The sequence below is a fragment of the Equus asinus genome, chromosome 10 (genome assembly GCF_041296235.1).
Source record: "Equus asinus isolate D_3611 breed Donkey chromosome 10, EquAss-T2T_v2, whole genome shotgun sequence".
In the NCBI taxonomy this organism is placed as follows: domain Eukaryota; kingdom Metazoa; phylum Chordata; class Mammalia; order Perissodactyla; family Equidae; genus Equus; species Equus asinus.
Window position 1 is genome coordinate 44,178,007 of NC_091799.1, and position 12,080 is coordinate 44,190,086.

At 49.7% G+C, this 12,080-nt stretch overlaps 1 protein-coding gene across 8 annotated transcripts in view; it reads left to right on the forward strand.

Moving 5' to 3' along the window:
• The window catches only part of TBC1D2 (TBC1 domain family member 2), a 48,538-nt gene that overhangs the window by 12,490 nt on the left and 23,968 nt on the right, over nucleotides 1-12,080 (forward strand). For all 8 annotated transcript variants that reach the window (XR_011506331.1, XR_011506330.1, XR_011506332.1 and 5 more), the window contains 2 exons: nucleotides 3,847-3,980; nucleotides 7,465-7,661. Coding sequence is in view for 4 of the 8 variants with exons in the window: in XM_070519134.1 (XP_070375235.1) it covers nucleotides 3,847-3,980; nucleotides 7,465-7,661 (331 nt within the window). In the remaining 4 variants the exon portion in view is untranslated. The remainder of the gene's footprint in view (nucleotides 1-3,846; nucleotides 3,981-7,464; nucleotides 7,662-12,080) is intronic.

Genomic DNA, 12,080 nt, shown 5'->3' on the forward strand with positions numbered 1-12,080 from the left:
GGCCTCTCTCCATCCCCAGAGGAGATGTGCACTAGGGCTTAGAAGGCCCTTTGGTGCCCTGAAGTTGGGGCTTCTGTGCCCTCCTACACCCCCAGGATGACTGCTTGTGAGCCCCTGGACATGTTGGGGAGGCTGCAGTTCCTGGGCATGGGGAAGTATGGGCAGCAGTGTGGTCACCGCACCCGGCCAGGGCCTCCGGCTATAGGGATGTGCCCCTGGGTTGTCTCTGGCTCATGTGCCCTGTGCTTTGAGGGATGCACGTAACAGGGCTCAGCACCAGACCCAGCACAGAGTGATACTCAGTGCATAGTGCCCCTCAGGATCATCGTTACTCTTTTTAATATGACCACCACCCTTTTATTTTTAGATGGAGAAAGGAAGAACTAGAACGAGAAAGTGACCAGCCCAAGGAGTGGGCTCCTCATAAGAGGACCTTAGTAATAACAGAGCAAAAGGAGTGGAAGACCAGATTTCAAGTTTGTGTGTTAGGAGTGCTGAGTTCTAATTTCTTCTCTGCTCTTAATTTAACTAATTAATTTTTCCCTCCATCAGTCAGCTGTACTTTCCAATAAAGTACAGTCTCTTTCTTTCCTATTCAAGACTCAACTATACCAAAAAACTGAATTTTGTTCTAAAAATAAGGTTCAGATCAAATGATGGTTGTTTGCAAAGATCGACAGAATTGACAAACCTTTAGCTAGACAGACCAAGAAAAGACATAAGACTCAAATTACTAAAGTTAGGAACAAAAGAGGAGACATTACTACTGACGTTATAGAAATAAAAAGGATTTTAAAGGAACACTATGAACAATTCTATGTCAACAAATTAGATAACTTAGATGAAATGGACAAATTCCTGGAAAGACACAGATCACTGAAACTGACTCAAGAAGAAATAGAAAATCTGAATAGACCTGTAACAAGTAAAGAGATTGGATTAACTGCCCCCCCCCACACACACACAACAACTAGGACCAGATAACATTACTGGTGAATTCTACCAAACATTTAAAGAAGAGTTAATGCCAGTTCTTCACAGATTCTTCCCAAAAAAAACAAGAGGAAGGGGGCAGCCTGGTGGCACAGGAATTGAGTTTGCACATTCCGCTTTGCTGGCCTGCCATTTGCCAGTTCAGATACCGGGTGCGGACATACACACTGCTTGTCAAGCCATGCTGTGGCAGGCATCCCACATATAAAGTAGAGGAAGATGGGCGATGGGCACAGATGGTAGCTAAGGACCAATCTTCCTCAAAAAAAAAAAAAAGGAAAACGTCCCAATTCATTCTATAAGGCCAATATCATCCTGATACCAAAACCAAACAAAGCCCACACAAGAAAATATTTTTGAACACCCAGAGCCTTGACCTAGAATTTCTTAGTGTTAATTTTGCCAGCAGGCATGGTTTTTTTCTAACCTCTCTGTAGAGGGTATGGACCTCCAGGAGTCCCAGCTTTATGTAAGAATTTCAACTTTAACTCTACACTTTGCATGAGTCGAAAACCTTTTTTTCTTTCCTCCCTGGCAACCAGAGCTCTAAGTTTCTGGTATCAACAGTTAATCAACTTTTTGTTGTGAGCAGATCCCTTGTTCACATGAAAAAAAAAATTGTAACTATGGTGTAGTGATAGATATTAATTAGATTTATTGTAGTGATTATTTTGCAATATATACATATATTGAATCAATAGGTTGTACACCTGAAACTAATATAATGTGTGTCAATTATATCTCAATTAAAAAAAAATAACAGTTCATCCCTGGACGAACTCATGTCCTGGTCAACTTTCACAATACTGCTGCAAGCAAACACTTCAGAATTCAGTGTCATATGATAAGCATTTCTTTCTCACGCCTCTGGTTCAGCTGATAGAGGCTGGGTTCACCTGCTCTTGACTCCAAGCTCTTGTGAGATCTAGGTCTCTCCACGTATTTCTCTCTTCCACGGACCAGCAGCTAGCTGAGGCATGTTCTTCAGGAGGGCAAGCCCTACTGCAAGCGCATTTTAAGCCTTGTTCACATCACATCTACTGACAGCCCTTGGGCCAAAGGGAGTCGTATGGCTGCACCCAAAGTCCAGAGGAAGAGGGGATGTCCTGGAGGTGGGGGGTGAGAGTGAACGTTTGCCGAACAGTGATGCAATCTGCACCTTCGTCTTCCTCTTTACTGCCCACTTGAGTTTCACCTCCTTTTTCCTATTTAGTCTCTAGGGATTTCCCTTCCCTTCTTGGGAATATTTTTAAAATATGTTGTCTTTATCTAGCAGCTCGGAGTTTGTGGAATAAGGGTTTTTCAGAGTAATTTGTCCACCATTTTGCTAGAAGTGTACGTTGCCCGTCACGATGATACAGCAGAGCCGGGACTCCATCACAGGTCTTCAGACTTTCGCATCCTCTTGTTTTTTGACCATGCTATTGCTGCCCTCTAAGTAAATGACCTCCTAGAGTCATGTTTTCAAACTGGTGACCATGACCACAGTAAGAAATACATTTTACTTTATGGCTCCGTGCATATATATTTTTTTTCACAAAATATTTACCCTTTCTAAGTGGGGTGCATTCTGATATTTTCCATTCCTTTTTTTTTTTTGAGGAAGATTGGCCCTGAGCTAACATCTGCTGCCAATCCTCCTCTTTTTGCTGAGGAAGACTGGCCCTGAGCTAACATCCATGCCCATCTTCCTCTACTTTATATGTGGGATGCCTGCCACAGCATGGCTTGACAAGCGGTGCCATGTCTGCACCAGGCATCTGAACCGGTGAACCCTGGGCCGTTGAAGTGGAACATGCGCACTTAACCACTGTGCCACCGGGCCAGCCCCTCCATTCCATTTTTTAAATGCTGGTCGTGATACTAAACTGATTTTACAATCTACCAATGGCTCACAACCTGCAGTTTGAAAAACGCTGACCTAGTGAACTCCTTTAATCATTTTCTCCTTTGTTGTTAAGTTTGGAATATGTCTACTTTTATCTCTTTGCAAAGGGAAAATACTCAATTGAACTGTCTTTTCATCCAACTCATTATGAATTTCTCTGGTCAGTGGTTGCAGGCCAGCCTGTGGGGCTCCCTAGTTCCCTCCTGCAAACCAAACACGTGTTGAGCCTGCACCCTGGGTACGTGCACCCCAGGGCCCGGTGCCCCAGGCATGCAGGTAGGTCAGTGCCCAGTTCTGCAAGAAATGACACCATTATGCAGCCCAGACAAGTACTTGGTCAAAGGGTGGCTCCTTCCTGAAGTGCGGTAAGCTCCTTGGAGGCTGTGAGATGGTCAGTGAAGGCTTCAGCGAGAGCACATCTGAGCAGGGAAAGAAAGAAGACAGGGATGCCAGGAGATGCTTGGACCTTTTCTCAGCAGAAGTAGGGAAGCACTCACAGGTTTTGAGCCAGGTAGTCACGAGACCAGATGAAGGTTTCCGTAAGTTAGTCTGGCAGATCCGCTCAGCATTCATTCAACACGAGTGTAGTAAGTCCCCCTACATTTCAGGCACTGCTCTAGGCCTTCAGAATATCTCGGTAAACAAAGCAGACAAAGCTCCTGCCTCGTGGGGTATATGCTCCAGCTGGGGGGGGTGGGGCGGTGGGCGGTGAGTCAGGCTTATGTTTTTTATGAATCATATCATGTGTGGGAGGTAGTCAGTCCACTGGAAAAATGCAAAGGAGGAGGGGCGGGATCAGGAGTGGCTTGAGTGGGACGCCTCCTTCAGGGGGCCTGGAGTCTGGCAGACTGATCAGGGCCTGACTGGGGGTGGGAACCTGCGGCCCGAGCTCCAGCCCTGGCAGGGGGTGGGCAGAGGGGCAGCATGGCAGGGCTGTCAGCCTCATGCCCCTGCTTTCCTTTCAGAAACACGATGTACAACATCCGAGGCAACAGGCAGGCGCAAGGAGCAGGCCACGGACCTCCAGGGGAGGATTCTCCACCGAGCGGGGAGCCTGCGAGGGAGGAGCAGCCCTTGCCCCCTAACCCCAGTGCCCCAGGTGAGCCTCTGCCCAGGTCTGGGCTGCCTTCAGGGACCGACCGAGTGCCCTCTCTCCTCCCTGAAAACCAGCATTTGAGTGTCAAAGATGAAACTCTCCAGGTCACTCCTCCTGGGTTTCCATTGGTCTAGTGGCAATGATTATTTTTTTTTTTGGTGGTAAAATATAGATAACATAAAATGTACTGTTTTAACCAATTTTAGGTGTGCAGTTTAGTGGCATTCAGTACATTCACATTCTTATGCGACCATCACCACCATCCATCTCCAGAACTCTTCATCTTCCCAAACTGAAACTCTCAGCAATGACTCTTGAAGTAATAAAGGAAAATATGTCTCACTTTTTCTTTCTTATTTTTTTTTTTATTTATAAGGAAAGGATATAAAAATGCCATTCTGGGGTGATGAAAATCAGATCTGCCTGGGGAAGCAGAGCAAATGACCTTTAGGTCCCCACCCCAGCTATGACACAGCCCTTTATTATTTCTTTCACAAAATGTGAGTGACCCACACCATCGGGGGGTTGGCTTTTTTGAAATTGGCCATTGGTGCCCTTAAAATATATTCTGACTTAGAAATAGGTGGGAGAAAACTGGCTAAGGCAGCACTGTGAGGTCTTCTTGTGGCAGAGAGGACCCCTGGGCTGTGGAGAAGTGACACCCCTTTGGAGCCGTGCCTGGTGAGGCCCTGCAGATCACCAGGAAAAGTCCACGAGAAGATCAATGCCGCATCAACTCAGTACTGATAATGAAACTAGCACTTATCTGGAGCAGTTCCTTTGTGCCTAGGCTACCGTAAGCACTTTCTTTTTTGGTAACAGTTCTGTTAAGATATAATTCTCATGCCATACAATTCACCCATTTGAAGTATACAATTCGATGGCTTTCAGTTTATTCACAGAGTTGTGCCACCATCACAATCAACTTTAGGACGTTTTTATTACCCTAAAAAGAAACCCTGCATCCCTCAGCCTTCAGCCCCAATCCCCACCTCCCTCCAGCTCTAGGCAGCCTCTGACTGACCTTCTGTCTCCAGAGATCTGCCTGTTCTGGAGAGCTCACCTGGGTGGAATCTACGTACGTGGCCCTTTCTGACGAGCTTCTTTTCCTTAGCAGAACCTTTTCAAGTTTCATTGTGTGCACGAAACACTTTTTCTGCATTAACCTGTTTAATCCTTGCAACAACCCGCATGGTAGATACTGTCGTTATTCTCATTTAATAAATGGGGTAACTGGGGCATGGGAAAGTGGAGTGACTTGCTCACGGCTGCACACTGAGGGACAAAACTAGGATTCAGGCTGGGCAGTCTGGCCCCATACTGATGCCTGAAGCCTAGTTTTCTTTTTTTTTTTTTAAAGATTTTGCTTTTTCCTTTTTCTCCCCCAAATCCCCCCCGGTACATAGTTGTATATTCTTCGTTGTGGGTCCTTCTAGTTGTGGCATGTGGGATGCTGCCTCAGCGTGGTCTGATGAGCAGTGCCATGTCCGCACCCAGGATTCGAACCAACGAAACACTGGGCCGCCTGCAGCGGAGTGCGCTAACTTAACCACTCGGCCATGGGACCAGCCCCAAGCCTAGTTTTCTAAATCAGTGATCTTTCAAACTATGTCTTTATTGCCATGAAACCTTGACCCTGTGAACAAAATCTATTAGACAAAGCAGGTTAAAGCAGAGTTGAGGCTGAGGCAGGAGTCTGGGCATCCCTCAGCTCCTCGCACCCTCTTCCCCACCCAGTCAGCCCTGAGGCACCCCCTTGAAATCCTAGGGCACTGATTGAAAACCTGCTGTCTTAGGCCTTGTTTTCTCCAACTGTAAAATGGGCACAGTGATCCCTACCCTGCCTGCCCTCAAGGCTGGTGGACAATAGTGTCATCAGAGAGCAGAGGGCCACAGGGCGCCCCCTGCTCTCCTGGACCCGGGGCTGGAAAGAGACAGGCAGTGCATTCCTCTGAGCTCTGCTCTCCGCCTTGTACCCAGGCAACCGGATTTCTTTTAAGTCTGAAACAAGGCCGTTCTGTTCTTGTGCCCTGCAAGGCCAGGGAGTTTCTGGTTCCTGTCACCTACTAGAGTAGTTCTTTAGAACTCTTAAAGACTGTTTGGCCAGCCCTCAGCCTGGTGCCCAGAAGAAAGATGCTGTCTTTCAGCTTGTCCTCCCAGCCCTGCCTGCCCCTCCCTGGGATCCCATACCACATCTCTATTTTTAACACCTTAGTCCCAAGAGGATTGAGGACAGTCTACTAAAATACATATCAGGGGAAAGTAAATGAGTAATTGGGGTTAGGAAATTAGATAAGATCCTACTGAGTAACTAAGGGTGGGCAGCCGATATGGCTCTGAGCTTCTCAGCAGCCAAGGCAAAGAGGGAAATGCTAGTGCTTAGATTATTTCCAGTGTCCAGCCTGAACACATATTTTCTTGGAAGACGCAAAGCTTTTTCTGGCTTTGAGGGCTGAGGGGATTTCTCCTGCTGGGGCCTCTCATAACAGCATGATGTGCATGTGCCATGTAAACGAGATTCTCAAATTCTCCTGACCATATAATCAGGCCATTAAATGTCCCTGGATGCAGACTGGTGGCAGAGCCCTGAAGTACAGGCTGGAGGCAGGGAAAGACAAGGTGGCTTGGATGAGCGACTCTCATGTTGGATTTGATTTAAGAATAAAATTTAGCAATGATCAGCAGATGTTTTCTGCAAGGAGCCAGATAGTAAATATTAGAGGTGTTGTGGGCCATACGGTCTCTGTTGCAAGTACTCAGTTCTGCACTTGTGGAGTAAAAGCAGCACAGACAATGCACACACAAGTGCACATGACTGTGTCCCAATAAAACTTTATTTACAAAAGCGGGTGGCGGGCCGGATGTCACCTGTGGTTGCTGACCCTGACTCTAGAGGAAACAAAAGGACCCTGCAGCCCTGAGGCAGTCAGCTGCTGGAAATGTCTCTGAACTTGGTGTGTAACAAGAATCAAAGAAGAGTTTGAATTACTCTCTGGGGCAAGAGTGCAGAGTAGACATTCCGTGCTCCCATCAACGGACAGATCTGTCTACTCTGAAAATCGCCCAGAGGGTGGAGGTGCGATCCTGACACAAGAAACAGGACGTCCTGCCAGGGCTTGTGCCTGAGGGCATGGCCACCGGCAGACACCAGCAGGGTAGTAGAGATGGCCCACATGGGCCCGACCCGAGAGAGGGGGACAGGCACCAGTCAGAGGATGGGCTGAGGGACTGGCCAGCACAGTGAAAATAACGTTTGTAGCATCCAGTGATTCTCTAAGTTTGATCCCTGGACAGGCTGCATCAGCATCATCTAGGACAGTTTCAGAAATGCAGATTCCGGCCCTGCCCCAGCCCATTGGATGAAAGGCTCTGGGAGTAGGTCCCACCATCTGCATTTTCCTGAGCCCCCCCGGGTGCTTCCGCTGCAGGTTCAAGTCTGAGAACTGCTAAGGCCGCTGGCGTAACCTCTGTTTCTCCTCTCGAGCAGGGGATGATCCAGCAGACTCTGCAAAGCCTGCCCCCAAGTCCTCTCTGACCGCCAATCTCATTCAGAAAGCCAAGCGCCAGAACAACACCTTCCCGCTCTTCGGCGAAGGACTCACACGGAACCGGACCTCCCAGGAGAAAGTGTTGGCCTTGGAGCAGCAGGTTCTGATACTCACCAAGGAGTTAAAGTCTCAGAAGGTGAGCTCTGGCCCCAGAGAGGCCCCAGGCTCCAGTGGACCCCTCTGGGCCTAGAGCCTTTGGACAAGCAAGACGTGACGCGTTAGCCCGCCAGGGCATAGGCCGGTCTGTGGTCCTTCAGGGCCGACTGCAGGGGGCTGGCAGTGCTGTGCTGTTGATTGCTCGGGACATGCTGTCGCTCACACTAGGTGACAGAAGGCCGCCAAGGGCTGGGTCTCTGGAGACCCACTTTAATAATCCTCTCGGACCCCTCCTGGAGGACTGTGTGTGGGCTGACCCCACACTCGAAGAGGGACAGTATTTAGAGGAGGGTGATCTGGACGCAAGGTCCTGGGAGGGGCTGCCAAAGGAACTGCAGGATCTTTGACCAGGCAGCTGGTTCCTAGGTGTAGCTCTCTGAAGGACTGCCACAGGACAGAGCTGGCGGTCTCTGTGGTCCTGGGGCTGAGCCAGGCCAGCAGGGGACAGTGACAGAGAGGAAGATTTATGCTTGATAGAGAAGTTAATCACGGTAGTTAAAAAAGAGAGCTACATGATCATTGCAGAAAACAGATCACACACAGACACAGAGAGATTAAAATCATCCACAAGTCCTACAACCCAGGGAGTAACTCGTGTTCACATCCAGGGGGCACCTTATGAGGTAGTGAGGGTCACTCGGCAGGCAGGCAAGGGGCTGCAGCACTGGGCAGAAGGCTCTCTTTGACACAGTAAAAGTGATTAAATTAGCACAGTTTTTATCAAAAACCCCAAGGGTGGCTCCTCCAGTGGTGGGCCCCACTGAGGCCGCAGGCTCCTTTTCCTCTGTGAGGAAGGCCTGAGCTTTCGTGTTTGAGCTTTGGCTGCCTCGAGTCTCTGCGTTGTTTCCTGGCTCTTGCTCCCGGGGAGGTGGGGGGTGTACTGTATTTACTTTTGAATATTCTCCCCTTTGTACATGTCTTCTTTTCCTTTCTCTTCTGTTTTTGGAGAAGACAGTCCAGAAAAATGCCCTCCTTACCTAATTTTGCCCCTCCTCTGCCTTTCTTGCCCCTAAGCAGGTATGAACCAGCAGATGCTTCGTTCCTGGCAGGTCAGGGGTTCCATTTGATGAGGCAGCTGGTGATTAGAATCCTCAAAGGAGGAAGCTCATGCATTCATACGTTCTCAGTATATTTGTTTGTTCACCAAGTCTTCATTGAGAGCCTGTTATGTGCACACGGTGTTCCAGGTGTGGGGAACAAACAGGGAGAAAGACACAGGCCTGGCCCTCAGGGAGCTTACATTTATGGCAGACAGGCATTGAGCAAATCAACAGCCAGATACATCATTACAGCATGCGAAGTCCCCTCTGATGCCATGTAGCAGCCCAGCTCTCTCTCCTTTCCTCCGTCATCTCTGTGTTCCTGTTGTGAGGCTGCTGGACGCTCGTGAGAGCTGAGAGGGCATTAAGCTGAGCTGTAGCAGCCGTCTGATCCCTGGACCAGTACAGCTTAAGTCCCAAACCCAAACCTGGATAGGAAAAGAAGTCGGGAATGTAAATACCGCCTCTCCTTACACCACACCTTCCCCTTCTTTCTAGGAAATACATGCAGCCTTCCTTGCCTTGGCCTTTCCTTCTAAGGAATTATGAATTGTCAGATGAGGTAGAGAGGCCCCAGGAGACCCAGATTTCATTTAGGTTTACCCCACTGGCTTTGTAGCTCTGGAGGACGCACCATTCGTCAATAAATGAAGGTGAGCTCCAGGAGATCAGTCAGGCTGCGCAGGCTGTTAGCTGCTCCCCCACAGTGAGAGTGAAAATGTCAGGAGGAAGTTGTTTACCCGTTGGAGAATCTGGACTCTCTTACTAGTTTCTTTCCAGCAAACCTCAGCCCTGTCCTGGGACAGAGAGTCGGGAGAACAGGTCTGGTGGTTTGGCCTTGACTTGCCGTGGGAGTGGATTCCGGGCTCTCTGACCCATCTCGCAAATGCACTTCAGTCTAGTGGGTGATTCAGGGCTCAGGCCTTTAAATAAGATGGCACAGGCCCCCATTCTGGCCCTGAGCAAGTTCCTTAACCTCTCTAAGCCTCAGTTTCCTCCTCTGTAAATGGAGTTATAACTGTGTTTACTGAAGAGGCATGTGTACAGATTCATAAAGCCCAGTGCCTTTGTTATTTTGACTGTTAGAGTGACATTCCCTGCCCTCCTCGTTGATTCCTTCCTGCCTTACAAGAGACACCCACCCCGGAGGGGCTCTGGGAAGAAAGATGTGAGCCCACAAGGGCCTCCAGGAAGTATACGTGTGGGGCATAGCAGTGATGGAGGTCAGATCTTCATTCCACATTAGCAAGGGGGAGCCCCAGTGCTTGCAACTCCAGCCCAGATACCAGAACCAAAGAGGGGATGGACAAAGGGAGACGGACTCTTGGCCCAGAGGTGGGAGGGAGGAGGCTGGCACAACCTTGGGATACCCAGCAAGTGCCCTAGGCACTCAGAAATGCTGGTCAGAGAGCAGCTCTCCATCTGAACACCTCTGGGTCCACTTCCTCAGCTGAGGAGACGACCCTGGGCTCCCTTGGGCCCACACCTACAAGATGCCCTCCTGTGCGTCTTCCGTGGGAAGGCACCATCTTTCTGCCCAGGAGCTGGGGTCTCGTCCAGCTCAGACAGCCAGGTGACCACTGCCAGTAGCTTTGGAGATCTTCTGAGAATCTGTGTCTCAAACTCTGTTGGATGCTGTGGAGAGCACAGAGTATGTTCGGGCCAAATCCCTGCCCTTGGGGACGTCAGCGTCCAGTGGGGAAGAGAGAGTGTGAGCGTGAGTAACTGCTGGTATTACGTGTGGGCCCAGCACTGTGCTGGGGCTTTCCGTGCATTTTCTCTAATCCTTACGACAGTTGTCAGCCCCCTTTTCCTGATGAGGAAACTGTGGTTCTGAGAGGTTTTGCATGCCCAGGGGCCGAGCCAGGGGTCAGACTCTGGTTTCTCTGCTTCTAGAGCTTCTGCCCATTTCACCGTGCCATGCTTGAGGGGGCTCAGAGAAGGTGGGTGACTTGCCTAAGGCCACACAGCTGGGAGAGCCGGGACTGGGGCCCTGGTCTCCTCCAGGTCCAGGACTCTCATCACAGCCTGGCTGCCTCCTCGAGGGTCTCACGGTACGGCCCGGTATCGGACACAGCACCGTAACTGCTCTTTGAAAAAAATGAACGCACTCCCTGTGCCTCCCTGGTGTCATATTAAACCACGGGCGACTCTGGTACCCATTAAGCCATTGTCTCTCCTGAGCCCCTGCAGCGCTGCCCCATAAGAGGTTTGGACTCCAGGAGGTAGCTGCGTGGCTGGTGATTGAGGCCCTCAGAGGTGACGGCATTGCGCCCAGCCCGATGTCTCTCTGGAGATGGAAGGCTGCTGTTTGTGGTGATGTTGGCCATCTGTTGGCTGCCAGGAATGACGAGCGCGCCCCAGCCTGCCTTGGGCCCTCTGGGGCCAGCTTAGCTTACTCAGGAGCACTTGCTGAAGGCATGTAGTTTAGGAAACTCGTGGGACAAGTGTGGCCTCCTTCCCTCGACCCTCGGCCGGAGCTTCAGAGCTCACCCCCTGTGCAGAGTACAGGCCAGTCCTGAGGTCAGGGAGGGACAGTCGGGAGGGATCCTGCCACACCTCCTCTCTCATCCTTTCCGCAACTCTCTGTGGGGCGGGCGTCATTATCTCCTCTCTACATGCGAGAAAGCCGCGGTTCAGTTGTCTGGAACACCCTCGTTAGACACCCTCTTGAGGTTCTGGAGTGGGAACCGAGGCTTCTGCGACTCCCAAGCCCCTGCTCCCTCTGCTGCCCCCGGCTGGCCCTCGGGCTCGGCCCAGGTGCTGCACGCCCCGTCCAGTGTCCAGTGCTCTTTCCTCAGCACTGTTGGGCCCCCCACCGTGATTTTAGTGAGTAATGGAAGTATCAACTCTTTAATAAGATAAAGGATTAAGTTTTAAAAGATGCTTTATTGGCTTTTAAAAATTTAAATGAAATGACAACTTATGATGAGTTATCAAAGTCTGAGATGGGCCAAACTATGATTTAAGGAATATTTAAAGTACCGGTTGATCAGCTCTTCTGTTTCTAAGAATTGGTGCTAAGGCATTGCTTGTAATTGTGGGAACTGGAAACAAGCCAGAAGCCCGTCGTGGGGCTGGGGCTGAGGGAATTCATATATGAAACACCTCTGCGTTGCTGCTCCCTGCTCACTGGCCTGGAGAGGCGCCACAGCGGATCACAGGAACAAAAGCAACTTCAAAACAGGCTGTGTTGTGAGCGTCCCTTTTTGTTCATAATATTTCTCTATGGTGTGTATGTGCATTTTTGTGACCGGCTTATTTCATTTAGCATCATGTCCTCAAGCATCATCCATGTTGTAGCATGTGTCAGGATTTCCTTGCTTTTTAAGGCTGAGTAATATTCCATGTGTATATAT